Source organism: Musa acuminata, chromosome BXJ3-1 (assembly GCF_036884655.1).
Source record: "Musa acuminata AAA Group cultivar baxijiao chromosome BXJ3-1, Cavendish_Baxijiao_AAA, whole genome shotgun sequence".
Lineage (NCBI taxonomy): Eukaryota > Viridiplantae > Streptophyta > Magnoliopsida > Zingiberales > Musaceae > Musa > Musa acuminata.
Genome location: NC_088349.1, coordinates 338,916 through 362,190, shown reverse-complemented (window position 1 = coordinate 362,190; position 23,275 = coordinate 338,916). Strand labels below are relative to the sequence as shown.

General features: G+C 43.5%; 4 protein-coding genes across 5 annotated transcripts; 1 reads left to right on the top strand and 3 right to left on the bottom strand.

The window, feature by feature from the left end:
• The first annotated feature begins 4,479 nt into the window (after nucleotides 1–4,479).
• Nucleotides 4,480–6,668, top strand: LOC103980078 (protein WALLS ARE THIN 1-like). Its single transcript, XM_009396366.3, has 6 exons — nucleotides 4,480–4,921; nucleotides 4,995–5,057; nucleotides 5,138–5,254; nucleotides 5,323–5,719; nucleotides 6,061–6,212; nucleotides 6,300–6,668. The coding sequence occupies exons 1-6, from the start codon at nucleotides 4,713–4,715 to the stop codon at nucleotides 6,499–6,501; spliced, it is 1,140 nt and encodes a 379-aa protein (XP_009394641.2). The 5' UTR covers nucleotides 4,480–4,712; the 3' UTR covers nucleotides 6,502–6,668.
• Nucleotides 6,669–7,749: 1,081 nt separating this feature from the next.
• LOC103980089 (protein SOSEKI 3) lies at nucleotides 7,750–14,688 on the bottom strand. 2 transcript variants are annotated; one of them, XM_065137570.1, is made up of 8 exons: nucleotides 14,535–14,688; nucleotides 11,801–12,028; nucleotides 11,618–11,687; nucleotides 11,422–11,537; nucleotides 10,367–11,324; nucleotides 8,490–8,799; nucleotides 8,339–8,399; nucleotides 7,750–8,261 (listed from the first exon to the last, which is right to left on the bottom strand). In XM_065137570.1, exons 2-8 carry the CDS (start codon nucleotides 12,006–12,008, stop codon nucleotides 8,215–8,217), a joined length of 1,770 nt encoding a protein of 589 aa, XP_064993642.1. In that variant the 5' UTR covers nucleotides 12,009–12,028; nucleotides 14,535–14,688; the 3' UTR covers nucleotides 7,750–8,214. The 2 variants fall into 2 exon arrangements, with proteins under 2 accessions (XP_064993642.1, XP_064993641.1); XM_065137569.1 differs by lacking the exon at nucleotides 14,535–14,688 and adding an exon at nucleotides 12,124–12,443.
• A 1,339-nt stretch (nucleotides 14,689–16,027) lies between these two features.
• On the bottom strand, nucleotides 16,028–17,605 carry LOC135629721 (zinc finger protein ZAT5-like). Its single transcript, XM_065137572.1, has one exon. It carries the CDS (start codon nucleotides 16,947–16,949, stop codon nucleotides 16,149–16,151), a length of 801 nt encoding a protein of 266 aa, XP_064993644.1. The 5' UTR covers nucleotides 16,950–17,605; the 3' UTR covers nucleotides 16,028–16,148.
• Nucleotides 17,606–19,470: 1,865 nt separating this feature from the next.
• On the bottom strand, nucleotides 19,471–22,905 carry LOC135629720 (uncharacterized). Its single transcript, XM_065137571.1, has 2 exons — nucleotides 22,529–22,905; nucleotides 19,471–20,994 (listed from the first exon to the last, which is right to left on the bottom strand). Exons 1-2 carry the CDS (start codon nucleotides 22,619–22,621, stop codon nucleotides 19,831–19,833), a joined length of 1,257 nt encoding a protein of 418 aa, XP_064993643.1. The 5' UTR covers nucleotides 22,622–22,905; the 3' UTR covers nucleotides 19,471–19,830.
• Nucleotides 22,906–23,275: the final 370 nt, after the last annotated feature.

Genomic DNA, 23,275 nt, shown 5'->3' with positions numbered 1-23,275 from the left:
TATATATATATAGTATTTATAGTATTTTCATATAATATTACAGTGTTTTCAGCAATAAAAAATACATGGTATAATATATTATAGTGTTTTCAGTAATAGAAAATACTACAAACATAATATTTATAAATCTATATAAAAAATATTATATTATAATATTTTGAGTTAATTATATATTATCTCATGTAATTAGTTATTTTTACCGTCTCGATCTCTATACTTTTACATATTGTATTACGATTCCTATACTTACGAAATTAAAATCTTTAACTTATTACTTCAACAAAATTTATTTATTAATTTTTAATAATATAAATTTATCTTTTAAAAGTATAGAAATCGGGATACTAAAAGGAAACTAATTACAGAAAATAATTTATAATTAATCATAATATTTTTATACTATATTATAATATTTTGATAAATAATAACAAATATTATAATATAAAAATATTATAAAATGGATCAATGTAACCTTTAAAAGTATAGAGATCGAGATACTAAAGGAAACTAATTACAGAAAATAATTTATAATTAATCATAATATTTTTATACTATATTATAATATTTTGATAAATAATAAAAAAATATTATAATATAAAAATATTATAAAATGGATCAATTCGGATATTGAGCCTTTATTTTTTTATCAAAAAAATCAATTCAGGTAATAAAAAAAATGAAAAGACTCCATATAATATTAAAAAGAAAAGAAAAAAAATTACCCAGACCACCGTCGTCGTCGCTTCTTCTTCTTACTGCATCCCAAAGGTGGTTTACAGAACTGAGGAGGCTGTCGGCTGGTTCTTGCTTCAGGTGCCATCAATCATCACCATCATCATCGGCGCCCACTTCACCCGGCCAATCAAATGCCCGGAAGAGCGTCCGGTGTTCTCCGTACTGTAAAACGCTGCGTGAAGAGACCCCTCACGTCAACAACACCTGCAGACGCCATGACAACGACGTTGAAGGCACCGACACCCCTCTCTGCTCCCCCTCCCCGAGTTTTCAATCTCCTGCGCATCCTCTGTAGCTTTTTACTCTGTCTCTTCAAACTACTATGAACTCAAGTTTTCCCTAACATTATTAGCATCTGTATATGCTTCCAGTGTTAGCAATGTTAATTCCAAATTTAATTGGCAGTCAGTTGACCGATCTCAATCGATTGGCAAGCAGCTCAATTTCATGTTCGAAATCTGTGGCATTCCATCAGTTTATATGTCAACTCGGCCATCAACATCTGAATTTATTGGAGTAGGGGATATGTAAGTCAATGAAGTCGGGTCAAAATGTAGTGGACCGATAAGGTTATTGGGCCTGATTTGAGTCCACCCAGCAAATCAATCGGCCCAACTCAATTCGAATTCACACTGCGTGTGACAGGATTTGCACCCGAATCCGATAAGGGATTTACGAGATCCAGCCTGTCCTATTCCACAGGCATTAAGGCCTGTTATATTGGATCATCCAATATGAAGTTTGGTTCTCTAAATTGCATATAAATGTATGCAGTCAATATACATTTGCCAGGTTTCTAAAATGTATATAATTGTCTAAAATGTCGGTAGACATTTTCCATTAGTTAATTGTAGATTTTTAGGTGGGACCCACTTGGAAGAGGCCCAAACTGAGAGCACGTCACCCGCTGAGAAGTCTGCGGGGGTGATTAAGCTCGGCCACCGAAATATCTCGTTTTTGGGTTCCCTGGGTGAATCGGCGGTCATCGAACGTGAGCTTATCTATGGTGGGCGTTGACTACGGCCACTTGCGGCTGCTCCCACAGAATAGATGGTGCATTTGGACACGCCTGCTTCTTCCCTGCCCCCATCAAATATCAACGGCAGAGGAAGGGAGTCTTCCACCACCCGACTCTCAAATATCAACGGCAGAGGAATTGGATTCTAGCTATAAGAATTTGGTCGGAGGAGGAGCTGGAGCGAGGTGACAACTAAGAGTCCAAGCTCTCCTCGGGCACCCCATCGATCGCTTGGTTCCTCTCCGAGCCCCACGCCGGCCGACACTACCCATCAGTGCTGGTCTGAGACTTGCCAGTACCAGCATTGTGCTCCCCGTGACATGAAACCATCAACTCAAAGGACGGACTGGTCCCAAGGGAGGATTCCAACATCATTCCAATCTGACTACTTCTGATACGAATAGGAATCATGAAGCTCCTCCAATACCACCCGCCCCGGAGCAACCATTCGTGGCTCATGACCGACGAGGAATCTGAGCCTCCCTCTCCGGCGGATGCCATCTTCTCAATCAGTCATCCTAAGTGGGTTGTGCCGGCTTTTGCTTCCCATTTATTCGGTGGGTGGTGGAATCGATGGTATGGAGTTCAGGCAGGCGCACTAAAGCAAGCCTTTGCAGAGAGAGAGAGTGATGTGTGTGTTCCTCTAGGGAAGAGAAGGGGAAGGGAGAGAGGATGAGATAGTGCATCTGTGCAGGCTGGAAATCCATGCATCTGCTTTGGACTTGCTGCCGAGTCATCGAAAAGAAAGCAGCAATTTCCCATCAGTTCATGAAGCGACATGGGACGTGATTTGTCGGACGACATGCACGTACATTACCCGGAGATGCTGCTTAGACCATCTTCATTTGACCATTTCACTTACCAAGAGAATAGATACCGGCAAATATCATTTGTGTCTTAAATCTGACTTCAGTTTGCTCGAACACATCAAGGATCAGATATTATGGAGATAATAAGCAGGAGTGTGTTGCTGGAGGTTGACGATGAACCGATAACCTAATCTTGGGAACAAGAACTTCCATGCTCTCGATGAGGAGAGGAAACAAAGGCAGATGCTGTAACATCTCCAGGGTTCCAAGGACGGCCGAGTGAGCATTTGCAGTCACTTCATGTCTCAAAGTCGCTGAGATCATGCGTCGAGGGTGGAAGACAAGGACGAGGCGTGCCTTCCCTCTCTCTCTCTCTCTCTTTCCACAGGATCAGTGAGAGATTTTGTTTGCCTCAGGAAGTGGGCAAGCAAGAGTCATGTCACGGGACCCTGTAGTGCATTCCACGTCCAGTCGATACAAGGATGTTCCAAATGGGGTATTTGGGAAGGAAAAGATGTCTGTCTTTTGAAATTTAATTTAAATTAAAAGTTATTCTCATCTTATTCTTTCAAAAACAAAATCATTTAAGTCCAAATACAAATATTTTTCTGATTATATATTAAGATAAAGCAACACTTGATTTATTCCGTAAAAAAACTTGCTTGGATATTCTATTATAGGGGTGTTCAAACGGATGTGATTCCAAACAATTTCAGTTTTTGATAAGGTTATTTAATTTTATATTAATTGAGGGGTATGAGAACCAGAGGTTTATAAGTCCGTCAGGTCTCCCTTATCTTTTGAGATATTTTTTAGAGTTCATGTGTTTCGAAAAGATAAAATTATACGAGTATGTTGTTTAAAGTAAACAATTTCTCACGAGCCTACGGGTTGTATTACTAGCGATCGACCAAATTATCCCTTATTAGTTTTAAAAATCAAATTATCAATTCAAACTCATGTCATTAAATTTTAAATTTAAAATACTAACCATTATATCATGTAATTTATTTATATTTAGTCGTTTTGGAATTATTGGTTTGGATTTGATTCAAAACTATGGAATCGTTGACCGGATTCAATCTAATTCTGATTGATTAGATCCTGATTTCGAATCGAACCACGATCAACATGCTTAGTTTACATAAATAACTCTGGAAATTAAGATTCTACTTCTCGATCAGAATTCCTTACGCAGCCACTGCTAAAGATTCTTGCCGGCATGCAGCTTAAGAAATGTGAAGTTGCCGCACGCTGCTCTTGTGGGGAAAGCAAGCGATGTGACCACGAAGCTACACCGAAGAGAAGATGAGACACCGTAGTAGATGCCATCGATGACGGCAACGTATAGACAACAACATAGAACACCACCAGTTGGAACTAGCAGAAGCACACAAGGCAAAAAGCTTCTCCTTAGCAGCCTGCACCAGGTAGCGAGCACGGACTGCTTTGCGAAGGGAGAGCAAGGGCAAGGTGGCAACAGAGGGCGGCGTATCGCCCGATTCAGGTGCCATGGCGAAGAGGAGAGCTGTGAAGGTGATGGAATGATGGCTTGTCCGGGAGGGGGAGGGCAGGATGTTTCTTTAAAGGAGGAAGCGGGAGGAACCTGAAGGGTCTGCTGCGAGGAAAAGGGCTGCACGCCTGGATCGCATTGCAGGAGGACTTTGGGAGTGGCAGGCGAGTGGAATGCAGTGCTAAAAGTTGAGCTCGCCGGATTCAGGTCGACCAAAGTGAGATGGTGTTATCATCATCATCATCTTGCCCCACCCAGGGTTGACTGAATCAGCACAGTAAACACGACAGAGAGAGAGAGAGAGAGAGAGAGAGAGAGAGAGATGTTGCCGTTGAGAGTTTCGCTTGGAACGAATATATATATATAAATCCCAAACCCACAGGAATCCATGGCAAGCGTTACAAAGCGCCTCGCCGCAGATTCCAGTGTGGATGGAGGAGAGAGAAGGTGGGAGACAACCCGAAGACAACATCAGTATATGTAGCTTCTTTTTAGAGCCTCTCTAAGGCGACACCACCACACCGATCTGTACCCTCCTCCCTCCTCTCCACTTGTATATAAACCCCCCTCACCGCTGCTCTACTCTTCGCACCGCTCGCTCCACCTCTTCATTCCTTCGTCTCAGGTGGTGGCTGAGATGGCGGACGTGGACGCGAGGAAAGTGTGTGGCGTGCCGGAGAGGGTGCAGCTGCACGTGGCCATGCTGGCCCTGCAGTTTGGCTACGCCGGCTTCCATGTCGTCTCCCGAGCGGCCCTTAATATGGGGATCAGTAAGGTGGTCTTCCCCGTCTACCGCAACATCATCGCCTTGATCCTCCTCGTCCCGTTTGCCTACTTCCTGGAAAAGTAAGAAGACTTGCGATGTCCATGAGTAGGTATCAGAAGGAAACGGCATTTGACCATGGTGTTTGCTGTGCAGGAAGGACAGGCCGGCTATGACGCTCTCCTTCACCGTCCAGTTCTTCCTCCTAGCTTTGTGTGGGTAAGATTCATCTGTCATGTCTACATCTACAGCCCCTGCTTCGAAGCAATCTTGAATTCTCTGTGTTGTTTTCATGGTAGTATTACCGCGAACCAGGGTTTCTATCTACTCGGCCTCGAGTACACCTCACCGACCTTCGCCTCCGCCATCCAGAACTCTGTCCCGGCCATCACCTTCCTCATGGCCGCCGTTCTCAGGCAAGATTCAGTCACCTTTGCGGTCCTCACCCACGGTATATATGATGGCGTGAGGTGCTGATGAACAGGATAGAGAAGGTGCGGATCGACCGACGCGACGGGATCGCGAAGCTGGTGGGAACCCTGGCCTGCGTCGGCGGCGCCACCGTCATCACCTTGTACAAAGGCCCGACCATCTTCGGCCCCTCGCGCGCCCTCAACGGAGCAGACCAGCTCATGGCGCCAACCATGGGCAAGGACTGGACGCTGGGCTGCTTGTACCTCATCGGCCACTGCCTCTCCTGGTCGGGCTGGCTCGTGCTCCAGGCGCCGTTGCTGAAGAAGTACCCGGCCCGGCTGTCCGTCACCTCCTACACATGCTTCTTCGGGGTGATCCAGTTCTTGGTCATCGCCGCCTTCATCGAGCGGGATGCCGAGGCCTGGAAGTTCCACTCCGGCGGCGAGTTCTTCACCATTCTGTACGCGGTAGGCTGCTCCCTCTCCATTCTTTTCGGTTCTTTTTAGGTGCTCATAAATGCATGCATGCATGCGCAGCGTAATGCACGAACCAACAACAGCACCCTCTGTTCATCGTTGCAGAGAGTTCTGTAGGTTCCATGTAGAAATCATTACATGAATCGAGAGAGGGAGACAAAGGTCCTCTCATCATGCCTGTAATGGTTTAGCAGACACAGGAAATGGAGCAGAGAGCAGCTCGACATACTTGATGATTCGTCACATTCGCTGATGGCAACAAATAGGCAGGCCAATGCAGCGAAGGTGTTCGACCAAGTTTCATGCTACTAACGAATCGGATATGAATGCAGGGATTTGTGGCGTCCGGCATCGCCTTCGCGGTGCAAATCTGGTGCATCGACAGGGGCGGCCCCGTGTTCGTGGCCGTCTACCAGCCGGTCCAGACTCTGGTCGTCGCCATCATGGCCGCCATCGCCTTGGGCGAGGAGTTCTACCTCGGCGGGTACTCAATTCCTCTCTTTCGTCTTTCTAATCTCTGTGCCCATTCTAAACTTCCACTTTGTGTAATGGGATTCAACCATTCTTGCAGCATAATTGGAGCCATCTTCATCATAGCTGGGCTCTATCTGGTGCTATGGGGGAAGAGTGAAGAAAGAGGCTTTGCTGCCATGGAAGCGGCCATCGCTGCCTCCTCCAACCCCGAGCACGATGCTGTCAGAGCTGCTGCTTCCTTCAAGGCTTCCTCTCTGAAGCAGCCACTCCTGCCATCAACAACCTCAGAGAGTGTCTGATGAGCAGCTCCTTTGTGCTACCATGAAAGAGCAGCAGCCTTACATTATGCTCACTCGAATCCTTTGAGCTTTCGCTTAGGGGAAAACTGCTGCTGTAAGAAGAAAAGGGAAGAAGAGACATGCTTAGTGTTGCTATTCTGCTGAGATTTAGTTTGAGGTTTGCCTTAGTATTTGTCTGCTACTGCTGTCCACTTCTACTGCTTGGAAGCTTGCAAACAAGGATCTGAGCCTCTGTCTTGTCTTTTAACTATGGTATTTTTCCTTGCATATGAGAGAAAAGGATGGTTGTCCCTCTAAGAAGAACAACTTCCAATTTGATGACACAGACATAATCAAGTGTTAGAGTCCATAAATCAACATATCATGTCTCCTCTCCTTACCTAAGCTTTTAGATGCAATGACATTGATAAAAAAATCTAGAATCAAGTAAGACAGATAATTTGGATTCCTTAACCCCCTGAGCTTATCTTAAGAAAGATGTACTGATACATTGACTTCTCTAAGCTTGATCTTATCTTAACTCAAGCTCACACTTGATGGACTGAAAGATGTTGATGGGTGAATCAAAGAGGAGCCATCATCCATGACTCTGCATGTTTCTGCAAAGATAATGCAAGATTTAGCATTCACTTTTGCACACAGACAGCATCAAAAACCAAACCTGTTCTTGTGTTTGATCCTGTCCTGGCTTCATCCAATTTTAACAGGTGGTGGATGATACTTAAAGCTTCAACTATATCAAAAGAATTAGTTGAAGTTATGACTAAGTTTGGAATAGTTTCTTCTGATATAGTTGCAGGCCATATTCCCAATAACAAGGAACCCTAACATGGGTGTGAGGGTTCAACATAGTGAGCAACACAATGATCCCATCAAGGTATGAATGCATTATAAAGGTATGATGAGTTTGGGACCTGAGACAATTTATTTGGGAAAGCCACCAGTATAAGGCATTATTCCAAATATTTTTCTTGCAACATAAGAGGACATTGTAAACCCATCATCAATGCAGCTGCACCATTACAACTCACAAGATTGACTGAAGCCAACAAGAGAGAGGCAGAAGAAAATGCTATCAAACTTGTTTATTTATTTCACAAGCTACCGATAAGCTGAAGAAAATGGGTATTTCAAGGATGAAAACAGCGTTTCATGACCGACATCATCAGACATCCACGGCATCATTATGAAAAAAAAATGCCTACATATATCGTTGGAAAACAATATTTCAACCATCATAGTTCACCTTTGGCACATGTCAAGCTAGATTCTAGAATGTTCTGAAATATAATAGTCAATCCGAACAAAACTTCACATAGCCAACGAGAATATTACACCCAGAACTTCATAGTGTTCCAATCAAATGGAAATATGTTCTACATCACAAGGCGACATATCATATACAGGGTTTCTTGTCGAAAGTAGCTAATTGCTATGCACAGCTCTCCTTCATCTATAGATTGTAGATACAATGTCATGCAGGCTTGTTATTAGGCCATAAAAACTGAGAAGACTTAGCTTACATAGTGCAAGGAAGACAACATTTCTTTTCAAAGTAACAATGCAACTTCAGGATGGCTTAACAGCCCCAAGATATTAATAAAACAATGGCACTTTTTTTGCAGGTAGGAAACCTAAAAGGTTCTTTCAAGGGTTGCTAGAGAGAACAACTTAGAACTAATAGAACAAGTTGAAAAAATGAACCAATGGCACTCACGGGCACTTTAAACGTTGCTGACAGACATCCCCTTCAAGCGCAGCTGTGAAGAAAGCAGCTGAAAGTGAAATGAAAGACATGATGTGGGAACACTGGGTTACTGTAATCAATCAGAGCTACCTTCACTATCATCACATCGAGATCTAGACTGGATTATAACCCGAGCTCCAGAAGTAAGCCTGAAAGAATAAAGTGAAACAAACTTTTAGGGGCAAAATACCAATAACCTTTATAATTCAGTTTCAGGTGATGTAGGCAATATAACTCAACTTTCTTCGATCTTGATCACCTTCTCTTTTTCTTCTCTGAAAGATTCTAACCTCATGGATAATCCTTTGACTGAAGAATCATCTACTATTCTTTTACTTCCACCATTTGACGAACTGATTGGTGAAGATTTGAATATATCTGGTCCAGCAGAAGAATTCCTTTTATCTGAAACTGGGGACATCATTGTTTCATTCTGGTCATTCCTGGAATGTTTGCTGGATGTAATTTTGATAGTCCTAGGGAGACACTTCGATTGAGCTGAATCCACTGCCTTTTCTTTGTCCTTTTTCATGAAAGGAATGTTGAAGCTCCTGCATCATCAATATTTCTGTCAGCATACAAGAAATATCAAAACCAAAAAGGCTATGGCACCAAGAACCACTGAAAACTGAAATTACGAAAATGACAAAAACAGATGTGAAAATAGGAAGACTGATTCACAAGGAAATATCGATTAGAAAACAAAAAAGGTCAAAGCTTTTATATGTATGCTAATGGTGATGACAAATCAGCCGGTTATGGCATGGTCAAAACTCAAATTCACCTCGATGCCATATTGTCCTGTACACACTATAACAATGACATCCTAACATGGTAATGGTACAGTCAAAACATTACACTACAGGTTTTATGCTTATCGGCATGAGAAAACATAAGAAAGAATGGTGTATCAGCACAATCACTTAAACATTGGAATGTTCCAGGTCATGGTACAAGTGCAGAAATGAAAGGAAAAATGGGAATATGGTGATCCTGCACCTTGTAACTATAAATCAACACACTATCAGTGGGCATGGACCTATGTCAATAGTATGTTGACAGAAATCCAAATGAACTCATTGGGACCAAAAATCTTGGATCCTTCATCCATTCATCGAGGGACAATTATATCCTTCCTCTCTACCATTGCAAAATTTCTGAATTTTCTTCAACTCTTAAGAAAGATAATTGCAGAAACAACACAACTCTGTATTTTGTTATGATCATCTATCACATATATAGCAAACATTCAGTGCCATATGAAATATATCACCCCTAGACATTTCCATTCTAATGTAATGATTTCATCCACAATTCATATTAAACAATTTAACTCAAGTGAGTGATTTATATTCCCCAAGAAAATATTATCTAGGTTAAGCAGCTGGAAAAGAAAAAAAAAGCTTCAGTACACTTGCTGAAGGAAGAGAAATATAGGGTGTGCTGTGCGGAATTTGTGGAAAAGAATATCTGTGCTGCATTATACATCAAGAAATATTTGGTTACCGCTCATTCCAGGAAGATCCAACATACTCAAGTCCTTGCTTTACCATCACTTAAGAGGTCTTTTAATGTCTCTAGAGATATTCGATGTTTGAGGAGGTCCGTTACAATTCAATTTCTAAAAATAAAGTTAGTTATACATACTCTAGGAAAAAAGGTTGATATGTTCTCCAAGAGGCACACCCCATGTTTTATGTAAAAAAATAGGCAGGGAGCTGATAAAAATATACTTTGATAAACTTAAAAGAAGGTTAAGTATTTTCAACATCTTTATTAGTGTAGCTAATCAAGAAAAGGAAAAATTTTCTTCTATAAACTTTCCTTTTTCTCCTTTGATACCTGATAATCAATTAAATTTCCAAGCTGCAAAAAGTAAGAGAAAGAATACGAATACGAAATGACGGTACAGATAACACTATCATCAAGTGAGGATGAGACATTCTATTCAGCAAACGCGGAGAGACTTCCCAAGTAAACATAATTATGTGGTGATTTTCAGATAATTCAAATTTATGTAAATGAGAGCCAATCAATTGGGCTATGTGAAGAATATTAGCACTTCATAGAAATAATTCTATACCAAAAATTAACTTAAGCATTAAAATTCTGCACTACCTGTCCTCATCAAATAAAGATGACTGTTTTAGATCAGCAACTCCTTCCCCTGTTTCTTCCTTGTACTTGTTTGGTTCAATCATGCTCCCATTGATATATTCCTTCTTTTTCATCTTTAAGCCCATTCCTCTTTGGCTCTCTGGCAAGCAGTTAATTTCCCCCAAAACTATTGGATTGGAAAACATTGGTGAGCTGAACTTCATATCAGTGAACCTTGGCCTATAGGTTGGCACAAATCCGAAGCCATAGTGGTCTTTCACAGAGATTGACCCACATGTTATCACGTTCATGAGCATATTTGTGGCTTTAAATTTTGGCCCAGTTGGCAGGAAAACATCCTCCTCCTCCACAACCCTGAAGTTGTTCCTTTTGTTTACTTCATCTCTGATCAAGGACTCCAATGTATTCATCTTCCCACAAGAAAAAGGAATACTTGAAAATGTTGGCGGTGGTGATCGCTCTACTTTAACGATCTCAGTCTCCTCCTTTACGCACATTGTCTGCTCGTTTTGGCTCTCGCTGTATTCAAGATGTGGAGGCCTATCATCGGTGGAGACACCGACAACTCGTGTGTTTGTTCCACAAGTCCTCCTTCCTCCTCCATCATCAGTTTGAGTCGAGGCATCCTGAGCTCCGATGGGCTTGCAGATCCTGTAGTCCGCTGGGTCAGGGGAACCCAGTGCTGACGATGGGGCAGTTCTACCACAAGGCTCCGGCGAAAAGTTCCCTGAGGAGCCCGATCTACGAGTAGAGGGTGACAGCTCATCTTCTTGCATTGCAGGAGGAGGATTTGGTTGCATTGTCGACGTCAGGGGAAGTTTTGCCTCCTTAATTACCACTGTTGCCGAAGAGGAAGAACAAGAAGCTTCTTGGCCTTTAAAACAAACTGGTGGTGAGTCTTGCAGAGGGTGTTTCGGATTCTGGACCTTCACATTGCTTGTGCCGTTATTGTTCCGATCTATATCCAACCAAAGCATCATTCAATCTGATCATATAATTTTGTTTCCCACACTCAACTAGCAATGATTAAGGAGGGATGTGAATCCCCAATGTACCTGGAGGGGTTTGATCCAAGAGCTCCGAACCTTTGAGCACAAACTCATTGCCCTGCGCCGGCAGGATCAAATCGTCCTCGGAAAGGTCATGCCACACGAATCCATTCTTGTAGCTCCTGCATTACCATTACATCATCAGTCAACCAAAAAACCAAGAATCTAGGGTTCTTCCAATCTCAAGTTCGTCCAAGATTACCTCTTGCAAGACCAGGAGTACATGGCGGCCATTTTCCTGCCTCTCAGCACATTAAGCCTATCAATCACATCTACACCAACCCAACGAAGAAGGGAGATAAAAAGAAGGAAGACCCACAACGAATCAAACACAACACAGACTAAAAAGAGACTCTTTTTTGTTACTCAAGATCAAGCCATCTACCTCTGAGGTAGAGTCCTTCGGGAGAGGAGAGGGGGACTTCGATGAAGTGCGGGTGTTCCAGATGTCGATTCCTGCAGAGGTAATACACCACCGGAACTTTTCTCCCTTGCTGCTGCTGCTGCAGTGGGTGCTTGGGAGGAGGCTCGGTCCACACTTTGGTCCTCTCCGGGCTGGTTTGCGGCGCATATCTTCTCATCCTCGCATCCATCTCCTATCTTCAGCTCGAGGCTTGGTTTATGTCAAAAAAGGAAGCTTTTTTCTCATCATGTTTCTGGATTCGAAGGAATTCAAAGAGGTGATCGGAGGTGGCTAGCAATTCCTACCAAAAGGAGGGAGGAGGAGAATGCCGAGCAAGTGGTGTCCAACAACGATGAAGAAGCGGACAACTAATTAAGAGGGGAGAAGTGTTGCGGCAATTATTGAGGCATACATGAGCTACTGCCGAGGAGAAGAGGAAGAGGAGGAGGAGGAGGAGGAGGTGGTGGGCAGCCGCTCGCTGTCAACACAGGTGGGATGCTGCACGACGTGCGCATCACTGGAAGGGGCGGATGACTGTTGCCAGTGTCATCTCCTTGTGGAGTATGGAGTCCAGCAGACAAAGAAGACATTGTGAAGGGCTCCATCACCATCATATGGAGTACATCTCCCACACCCATCTACTCCATAACAGTGCATGTTGCAATTACCTCACATATAAATGATAATATGGTAATAATTATAAGTAAAAATGTACACACACATATATACATATATATATATATATTTGTACAAATAAAACTTATAATATCAAGTTTATTACTTCCACCCCCTCTTTGTATTCTTGATGGGCATTCATTATAGACATATGATGATAGAATAATGCTAGAAAGGTTTGATGGCATCAACTTTTCATCAGTGTTTGACCAACTGTTCATCAAAGTGGTGTTAAAGAAATGCTACTAATTTTCTCTCTTAATCATTAACATCAACAGGAAGAGCGAGTGGAATTCTTGTACTCATGTGAAGCAAAGAGAGGCAGCAGCAGTGCCTCATCTGCTCCTGCAAACAACGAAAGGAAAAGCTAAAAGGAAAGCAAGCGGAAAAGGACTCGAGTGGCAACGCACTCATTGGCACCGCAGCGGACACGCGGAGGTGGTGTTGATGGATGATTTGGCCGCTCTTACTGTCTTCGCCTCTCCCCGTAAGCTTTAGCTTTGGCAATTATTCGAGGAGGAGGAGGAGGAGGAGGAGCATTGCTCCCCACGCCTCATTAAATGCAGGATTGTTTCTTTAGATCACCTGTCTCTTTAGGCTTTAACAGCCTTTACCCGCTTTTAATGGCGTTTTGTTTTGAGAGGATGGTGTGAGCAGTCGGCCAAGTGATTTAGGCTCACTTTTTCCTCTTACCGGTGACCAATTCTTATCAGAAGAAATAGAATTTGGACAGCTTTGATTGCTTGCACTACTGAGGACAAATCTGCTGATGTTTCAGACTCTTACAGACACCTAAGTCAATCAAGAAAGATGAGTTTTTGGTTCCTTGTTTCAGAGAACCAAACAACAATAATCAAGAAATCAGAAAACAGACTGATTGTTTTTTGGGTTTGGAGATCACTGTCAAGACAAATTTTCCTTTGTATTTCTTGTTTAATCTCACTGGACAATTAGAAGTACTGAGATGAATATTGCAGAACTGATCTGCAGTTGGACCAGACCTGTACTTCCACCTACAGAAAGGATCAGAGAGAGAGAGATAGAGAGAGAGAGAGAGAGAGAGAGACCCACACACCAATGTAGTGAAAACAGAATTTTGACCAGAGGAGGCCATGAGATGAACACCCACAGGGAACTCTTTTTCTTTTCTAGTGTTAACACCTACATCTTCTTTTGGTAAAAGTCTTGTGGACTACATCATCATGTGAAGCTCATGCATCACTGTTCTTGCATTGTGTGATTGTCTTGAGTGCTACAGTTGATGATTAATGGAGCATGGGAGGCTCATAGTTCATCTAATAGTCAAGTTCATTTTTGATGAAATGTGCAGATTTCTTGGTGCCTTCCATGAGGTAAGGCATGAGTAAAACAAGCAGCAGCAGCAACATGAAGTGGGCTTATTTCTCTCAGAGGAGGAAAGTGGAAGCTCCCTTTCCAGGGAAGGTCACAGGCTGCTGCTGCTGCTGCTTGGTTTTTGCTTTGGACTTGGCACAGGAGTCTACCAAGAGGATGAGCTGTGCCACTGTAGACATCTACTTTGTTTCACAGTTTATTAGGTGTGCAGTGTCTTGTACTTTGGAGCCATGGCCAAAGGTCACAGATTAAAGCACTAAGCTCATGATCACAGATGCAGTTGAGGATTCCTGTAGCATCTCATGCCTACACTCTACTCTGGCTTTGGACTCTCTCTCCAGAGTTTAAGCTTAATCTAAAGCTTAAAGTAGACTCATAAGAAAGATTATCTTCTTTCTTTTTCTTCTTCTTCTTCTTCTTCTGAAGACAACTACTAAGCCTTGTCAGGTGCAGATCACTTTGACATTTCCTCGAGTGGGTGATGGGCTGCAAGAGCTGACCTCATTACAGAGTCCACCAACTACTAACATGATCCACACCATTGGAGTCCACTGAAGAGCTCTATTCTATTACTGAATCCATTGTCTCACATGGTTTTACTATGTAAGAAATCAGATATCCGATTGAGACATGAGGTAAAAGCTAGGCTGAGAAAGAAGGCAGAAAGAAGCTGGTTTTAGAACATTACCTTTGACCATAACGTTGATTCACTTCTGGACTCCATCCACTTCTCGGAAACAAAATCTTTGAGAAGAGCAGTGAGATTTCTTGTGGCCATTGCTCTCCTCTCCTGACGAGTCCAAATCAGAGAAGGTAAGGCTTCTGAAAACCATGGGTTTGACCTGCAAGAACAACAGCATGGTGGGTATATCGATCAGTCCAAGTACACATTGTTGGCCTTTGCTGACCTAATCCCAGAGCTCATCTGTCGGCATACCATTCAATTCCATGTGAGTCCAAATCATTGAAAGTTGGTGATGTCAACGATGCCCACTCTGATCCCCATCCTCCCCAATCCCCATTGGTCAACTATGACACGCCAGCCACTGTTCATGCAGCTCCGGCGAGAGGTAAAGCTAGAAAAGGTTGGACCAAGCTTCGGTTGATCTCAGCATTCACATCCGTTCATGTACATTCGGTTGCTTGCCACTGAACATACCATTATGCATTAAAAGCCTACAGAAGATTGTGTGGTCTTCAAGTTGATATCACAAGATATATCATTCACTGCACTGAATGCAGAGAACTCCACTCCTAAAAGAGTGCGTTAGCAGACCACATGCAAGCAACACAGCCACCAAATAATCAAAGAAGAGAAGGCAACCCACTTAGCTTAGAGCATTAAAGTAGAGGATGAATTATGAAGAGAAGGTAACCGCCCCCCACCTCCATGTGACGATGTCAAGCTTCTTCTTCTTCTCCTCCTCCTCCTCCTCTTCCGCTTTATCTTCCTCCATGTTTTTGGTCGCTTCAAGCAAAGTCTCCACCTTCTTCTGCTTGTGCTGCACTGCTATAACGTGCACTCAACTGACGCCAACATTAAGCATCAAAGTTCTTGGATTAATTATTATATGGAGGTGCTTCCGCTGACTTGCTCCTCAAGTACTGTCCCCAACTCTTTGCTCTCTGATGGTGCAATCTCAACCTTCGGCATGCGAGTGCTGACTAAGGTTTGACACTCCCTAACATGTGATGTGGGCAGTGATGTGTTGAGGAGATAAGCATCAGCAGCAGCCTGTGGATACTTGCACTTCTATCTGGCGCAAGTGCGTGATTGTTTCCTTGGTAGGGAAGGGGAGTCACCTACTTGTCTTTTCCACAACTCTTTGTTTTTATTCGTTTGGCATTTGATATGAGGGGAGGTTGGCTAGCTGTTGGCTTGCAGAGAACTCTCAAATCTCAGTGAGATAGATGAGAACCTGATCCATAGCTTTTCCTTGGTGGTGGAGAAACCAAAAGCCAATCTAACTCTCCCATGCATTCCCACACAACTTCCCCTGGTTTTGCTTTTACTTGTTTCTTCTGCAAGTGTACACTGTGTCACAACTACACGAGAGAGAGAGAGAGAGAGAGAGAGAGAGAGGAAAGCTACTAGAACTAAAACTCAAAGAGTACCCTTTGCACTCACTCCGCTTTCATCAGCTCAGTGGCTTCCTTCCTTTTCTCATCACATCAAAGACGAATGCAAAGAATCAATTATATATGTTCAGTTAAATACAATTCATTTGATATGCCATAGTTCAGAACAAAGAAATGAAGACAAGAAAGGAGGAGGAGAGGTTTGCTTCCATGTATTGATTGGTCAGTAATGGCAATCCACCAAAGCCGAGGCTGAGAAAACAAGCGGCTGCTGAGTTTCAAAGGGGAAGGCCGCGGCTGGAGGTGGCAACTTGGGTAGGTCTTGGGTGTCATCATCTGATGGAGCGGGGAGATTGAGATCCAAGGGGAGGACGATCTTCTCCTTCTTGGCCTCCGATGACTCGGTTATGGGGCGGTGCCGCCGCATGTGGCCGCCGAGAGCCTGCCCCGAGGAGAACTCCGCTCCACAGATCGAGCACTCGTGCACCCTGGGCTTGTTGATGTTGCTGATGTGTGACGCCACGGAAGGCTTTGCGATCGGAGAATTCATGGTTATTTGTGGGCCGTCTCCGTCGTCCACCGGTGCCAGCTTCGGCTTCTTGTGGCTCGTGCGGTGCCCGCCGAGCGCTTGGAAGGAAGGAAAGCATTTGTCGCAGGTCTTGCACTGATACACATAGACGCCGGGCTTCCCGTTCGTGGTCGTGGCCGTCTCGGTGAGCTTGCGAACGGTGGACTTCTCGGCCTGGCTGGCGTTCTCCACCGCGGTTTCATTCTCTGCACCTGCAACTAACGAACGGCCCTGAGCGAGGAGGATAAGGCAATTGGCCATGTCCTCCTCTTCCTCTGTAACGCTGCTGGAGAGCTCAGCGGACGAGGTAGACGAAGCCGGGGACACGGCGGTTGCTGCGGCCGCCCTCTGCCGCTTCGTCCTCTTGCCTTTGACGATGGCGGTGGCGAACCGGCCATTGCTGTGGCTGTTGTCACTGCTCACGCTATGAATGTTCTGATCCTCCACAGCATCCATCCCCACGTCTCAAGATTTCCAACACAGACGAAAGAGAGAAAACAAAGACGGAGAAGAGAATTAGAAGAAGAGAGTGGGAAGAAAGAGGGAGGGCTGTCGATATATATATAGAGTGAGTGGATTGTGACTAGGCTTTGTATTTATGTGACCACCATGAACAGTAACCGAGAGCAAGTCCGGCCTGTCCTTCCATTTCCAATCTCACTTCCACGCAGCTCACACAGAACCACAACAGAAACGCTAGGGAGACCAACGATCAAGAAAGGCATACTTCGTAGATGGGCCGAGAGAGAGAGAGAGAGAGAGAGAGAGAGAGAGAGCAGTGAACACTTGACTGTTACCTAAGCTTCGTTAATAGGAGTTAAAGCCTCAAAAAGACAAGTGGAGAGGCTGCTGCCTCCTCCACAAGAGAGAGAGAGAGAGAGAGAGAGAGAGAGAGAGAGAGAGAGAGGGTTAGCTTTGAAGGAAACCAAGGATTGTTGATGACAAGATCAGCCTGCTAGACTGGACTCCTCCACAGCCTTCTAATTTCCTGCTCTGCTTGCTTTCTCTTTGCCGTGTACTTAATTGAAGGAGTGGAGACAGTGTGTGGTGTGCTGTTTGTGGTTTGCTGGTTTCCAACTACTAAAAACTGCTAGTGCTGAGAACAGTGGGGACTGGTAGTAGTGGTGGAAGTGTAAGCAGACATCCACATATCTCAGCATTCATTAAAAGCGTCTCCCTCTGCCCCTGTCTCTCTCACCCCCCTCCTGTTTCCACAGTTCTGAAGAAGGATACAGCTGAGCTGCTGCTAATGCTTACATGATTGAGAAGCAATTGACTTGGATTTGTTTAGGCCTTCTTATTCCAAGTGTTTTGATTTAAGATCGAAGCCAGATAAGCATAAGCCATACTTTGGATTGAGATGATCTTAGGACATTTCTGGGCACCAGAGCAGGACAGATTCATGGCCAACCAAGTGGCTTTCTTTCTGGTCGTGTGAGTCACGAAAGGTGCAAGAAACGCATACTTCTCCGATCTAAAACATGCACAGCTCTCTCACACTTGTTCTACTGGTCTTATTGTAATGGCATGGATGATGATGGCATCATGTTGCTGAATCTTGGTGAGCCAGGAGCAAAATTGCATCTTAGATCCAACCACAGACAACTTGCCCTTCGCTTCAGAAGCTGCATGAGTGGGAAGTGGACTGGAACAACACCGGTAGTTTGCCGGAGAGCACGGCAATCTCTTATACAATAATTGGCAACTTGGCAGCACATCTCACATCAGACAGAGAGAGAAGATGAAGAGAGAGAGGTAGAGATTAAAGGGAATTGTGTGGCATCTGATTGCTGCAATGCAGTCCAGAAACAGAGCTGCACACACACACACACATTTCCAACAGAGATGAATTCGGTGGCCAATAAATATGCTGGAGAAACAAAAGAGTCAGAGAAGATTGCTCCAGATTCTGATGAGCATTAACTAGGAAGAGATTGAATGCCTTGGGACGAGGCAAATTAGACTCCAAATCATTTCATCCATCCTTCGTTTGTGCTGCTGTTTCTTGCTGGCTTGCAGCTGGAGAGTCAAACTTGTTTCACCGACTGTCGACCTTTCACCATTAAGCTAAAAGCAGCTTTCGGAGTTAAATATCATGGTGGGAGCTACAAATGATGTCATGGCCACAAGCTCCAACGCTATCACTGGCACTAAATGCAGATGCCGAGCAGCAACAACAGCAATGGACCAATCGTGTGACCAGTTGCTGTGGAGCGCCACATGAAGTTTGTAAGTTGGGAATTGATAGGTGTCGCCGTGACAGAGGAACCATCGAAAGATAATGACCCCATAACCCCTCACCTTCCCAACTTCAGGTGGACTCTCCCTTCAGCATCCAGTGAGAGCTTTGCAGCTCTTAGTGGACAACCACTCCCTTGTTTCCGATGCTACCATTGTGGCAAATGCTTTCTGAGGCAACAGAATGAATGTGAAAGGCATGTCCAACCACAGAGGAGAAGATTAGCTAGGAAAAGGCTAATTGGATTGCCTGACATACTTGTTGATGATGTTTTTGTAGTTCTGAATGAGCATTAATCCAAATACTGTGGTTGGACATGGATATGATGGTGTTTATGGATTATGTTGAAGATTTGGAGGGCTAGAAAACATGGGGAGAAGTCAATTCTCCCCTAAAAGATGAAGACAGAGACATGCTTAATTGTTTTCCTTGATGTAAAACCGGGATGGAGTTCCTGTTCTCATCACAACTACAAATCAACCAAGAGGACAACAAATATAGGCTACACGACCAAATACCATAAGAATACCATATTGCATGCTGTCTCTTATGTTTTAAACCTACAAATAAATATATTTAGATAATCTAAAAGCACTCAAATGCGTTGAATTGCAGTGAATGTGTCCAGGTAAGCATACTCGGACGATGAAGACCTCAAAGTTACACTGGAAGGGGCATGAACCTGAAGATAGCAAGACATATCACTGAAGATAAATTGATTAAGATACATAAAGGCACTTAAAAAAAGGTTTTGAACATACTATATGAGTTCATGAAATATGTTACAAAGGACTTTTGTTTCTGATTATTAGTCAGCAAGAAGGCAAGTAGACTATTTAAGTGTAACAACGGTTAATACAGATCAAGAGCGTGAAATCCTCTCTTTATTTCTGTCCGATGCAGGTGAGATAAGACCATCAGTATTGTCTCGAAATCAAGTTCATATAGCCAATTATCATGCTTCACTGTTTACCCAAACAAAGATATTCACAGGTGGATCATGATCCCCAACATGTCTGTCTCTCGTGACTGATGATGGACCTAATTAACAGTTGACGATCCTTCCCTGATGTACATGAAGCAAAGCAAAATTACCAATCAGCTTACCCCTGGTTGTATCATTGGGAAAAATGCCCAGCTCTTCCGATGTTCAGTTGCCGTGCCAGCGACCTTCTCATTGGCCCACCAGTCTGAACCAACATTAGGCTCCGAAGCAACACCATCTGAATTATCAAATTTGAATTCTTTAGCTGGAGTAACAAGAGGCTGAGCTTTCTCGGGCAAGTCATGGTAGGTATCATCAATGCTGATTCTGCTGCTGTTATCGGTTCCTAAAGAAGGATTGGCTTTGTCATTTCTTGCAGTCAATATTTCTAATTTACCTTCACCTGACATTGCTACTTTCTTTTCCAAGCGCCGTGCAAACTCTTCTGCGGTTAACTCAAATGATACCCTGTGATCCATTGTGTGTTCATTAATCTTAGGCACAATAGCAGGGTCCACTACTGATGCAGCTGCTGATATCTGACCATCCAAAAGTGATCCATCATTTCGAGCATGTCGGGGTATAAGTTTCCGTGCAGCAATTCCTTCAGCACTTAAGATTTTTGGTGGTTCACCAATAAGGAATGATTGGAAGGAGCCAGCAGCAGAGGAATAGAATTCAGGATCAGGGAAAGGCGATGAAGTACCCGAGCAAGCCGAACTTGGTGATATGAGGCAACCTATTGGGCTTCCAGGATAAAATTGGTAGGATTGAAACTCATACGCTTCACTCTTCTTACAGTTAGAATCGATGGAAGAAGTCAACAGTTTGGCAAATGGTACCTCAGGCGATGAAGGGGTTGTGAGATGGAAAGGTTCTGGTGGGGGAGTAAGTGGAGCAGTCGAAGGTTCAGTTGTGAAGGTGGAAAAGACAGGGGGTGAAACTAATTGGGTCTCATTTGCATAGGGCCCAATAGCAAAGATGGAAGCTGGGCCACTTGGAGAATAGGAACTTCGTGACAAAGCAGAAAGAGATACAGGACCTGCAGGTGATTGTGTTGCAGATGGGATACCTGATGGCAGAAAGGATGCTGGAGAAGAAGGAGGTGCAATAAATGGAAGTCTCACTTCAGGTGGATGGCTTGGATTACTACGTGCAGAGGCATCTGACACAGAAAATGCTGGTTCAGGAACAAGGACTGCGTGGCTGATGCGCCTGCCATTTCCATGAGAACCAAAGCACCAATACACACTGAGCCAGGCAGTCCATCTTTTCCTCTGGCAGTTAAAAGACAAATTAATATTGATGGAATCCAAAAAAGTATATATTTGTAAAGCATTACTAGCATAGTCTGAAAAGCCCATGAACTTTAACATGCAGATGGAACAAATAGAAGTTCCTCGCAGATTGCAGAGACAGAGTGACTCAACATAATTCGCAGGATAACACAGACCTAAATATTTTAAGATGTTGTGCCATTAATGCATTCATATTAACCCACCCAGTAATGGGCAGAGGCCAGGTATCTCATAATTTATGATGCTAAAAGTTAAAAAGGGCTGCCTAGTGGTGAGGCTTCCGTTTATGCGAGATTTAGGAAGAGCCAATGCATGTAGTCTAATCTTGATGCTAAATAGTAATTACGTATAGCAAACATGAAAGACATTATTATTATTCTAATATAAAGAGAATAACAAATCATATGCTTCTGAAATTCGATATGGAAGCCCAGTTACAATGAACATATAGAAACTTTGCAAGGCTTGGACACATTGGTGACACAAACTTTTCCATGTTTGACTAGTTCAGAGGTTGGCTTCCCTCCTCTTCTTGAAGAGGTCTGGGGGTACTCATCCTTGTAAAGGCAGTGCCCAGGAATTTGCATCAAAATGATTGATTATGTTCCTCCATGTTATATCCCTTTGCTAACATATTGTTTTTCATGATCCTTCAATTGCTTCATTCCAATTGTTTAAGGGTTCAGACGTACTAAGATGCAAAGTTCTTGCACCCACGAGAGAGGCACAAAACACATGCCAAAACAAAAACCTTGGTGAAGTGAAACACATTTAGTATGAAAACATACCGGTAAACAACCATAAGACAAATAATAAAGAACAAGGTGCACTAACCATTTCCTGTCACTTAAATAATCAAAATATTAAAATCCTTGCTTAATTAACTTGAGTAGTAAAGTGTTGTGCTGATTGGAAAAAAATACAATAAGTGTTATCTTAACTGTCATCAAACCTACAAGATAAGCTATTTTCTGAAGCAGTATCTCGAAAAGTGAAGATATGGTTCACCATCTCCTCCTAGTGTTCGAATTTATAAACCCCGAGATCCTGTTCTCAGTATTAGAGAGCATAGTCGATTGTTTAGATCAATTTAATGGAACAAGACCTTTTTGATGATAAGCATTTACATAAGTATTAAGCTTAAGGCATCCTTACAAAAGGCCACATAATCTACATATTAGACACACTCTATATTCATCTCCGATCACTGATATCAGTTCATAAACAGTTGACTAAAAATTATACAACCTCTAAACAACGTAATCCTACGAAGAAGCAATTGAAATCTAGCATAATCAAATCCCTGAGCAGTTATAAGCTCCCTGCCAAATTAAGCTGATCCGAAAAATTCCTCCTTTAAGATACCCTAGCAATTCTACACCCCAAAAAAAACCGTTCCATACAACAATTCCTTGTAGATCTGAACTGATTAAGGTGAAAAAAAATTAACAACATTAACAACCAAATTAAAAACTTAGGGCACAAGAACAAGGAAGAGAGAATGACAACTAACCGGAACGGCGACCTGCTGAACCCGGCTTTCAGCAGAGACGATGGCCGCCGCCGCGGCATTCACGGTCTCCACGCTACTATGAATCCCCCTCATCTCTTCCCCTTCCCGATAAGAAAGAGGAAGACTTTCCCAAAATCTACCCCCAAGTCCCCCAAATCCCCCCAATCACGTACCACAGTTCCGGCAAGAACAGCTCAAATCCCGTCGTCGAACGTGAATTTGCCACCGCGAGACCAAAATTCCCGACAAGAATCACCTAATCACCGAGAAAAATCGCTGGGATTCGAGAGCCGAATCCCCTACGGAAGGGAATTGGAATCGGAGAGACCGAGCGAGAGAGATGGGGGCAGTGCGGAGAAGAAGTCGAGATTAAAGTGGGGGTTGAATGAGCCGAACCATTTTAAAGAAAAAGAATCTTAAATTTCCTGCAGAAAAAAATAAAAATAAAAAGCTACGAAGGTCAAACACGGCACCAAACTCTTGACACTAAATCTGCATCTATTTACTACTTTACCTACCCGCCACTCTCCCATTGCAGACTCCTCTTCAACGCATCCAACGCGAAACGAACGGTCAAGATTGTTCGACTCCGCGATAGTGAATGGTGTAGAAGGGTGAGGGTAATTAAGTAACTTTACCCGCCAACATCACGTGTGCCTCGACGACTTGACATGATATCGGTGAAAGCGTTTTCTCAGCTGTTCGTTTCGTAGCTCGGGCAGCTCACCCCACGTGCGCCCTCGGGGG

Coding starts and splice junctions, on each gene's coding strand:
- LOC103980078 (XM_009396366.3), top strand. CDS start 4,713: ATGGCGGACGTGGACGCGAGGAAAGTGTGTGGCGTGCCGGAGAGGGTG. Junction 4,922..4,994: donor TTTGCCTACTTCCTGGAAAA/GTAAGAAGACTT, acceptor TTTGCTGTGCAG/GAAGGACAGGCCGGCTATGA. Junction 6,213..6,299: donor GAGGAGTTCTACCTCGGCGG/GTACTCAATTCC, acceptor CCATTCTTGCAG/CATAATTGGAGCCATCTTCA.
- LOC103980089 (XM_065137570.1), bottom strand. CDS start 12,008: ATGGATGCGAGGATGAGAAGATATGCGCCGCAAACCAGCCCGGAGAGG. Junction 11,688..11,800: donor CGAAGGACTCTACCTCAGAG/GTAGATGGCTTG, acceptor GGGTTGGTGTAG/ATGTGATTGATAGGCTTAAT. Junction 11,325..11,421: donor CTTGGATCAAACCCCTCCAG/GTACATTGGGGA, acceptor GGTTGGATATAG/ATCGGAACAATAACGGCACA.
- LOC135629720 (XM_065137571.1), bottom strand. CDS start 22,621: ATGAGGGGGATTCATAGTAGCGTGGAGACCGTGAATGCCGCGGCGGCG. Junction 20,995..22,528: donor TTCAGCAGGTCGCCGTTCCG/GTTAGTTGTCAT, acceptor TTTAACTGCCAG/AGGAAAAGATGGACTGCCTG.
- LOC135629721 (XM_065137572.1), bottom strand. CDS start 16,949: ATGGATGCTGTGGAGGATCAGAACATTCATAGCGTGAGCAGTGACAAC.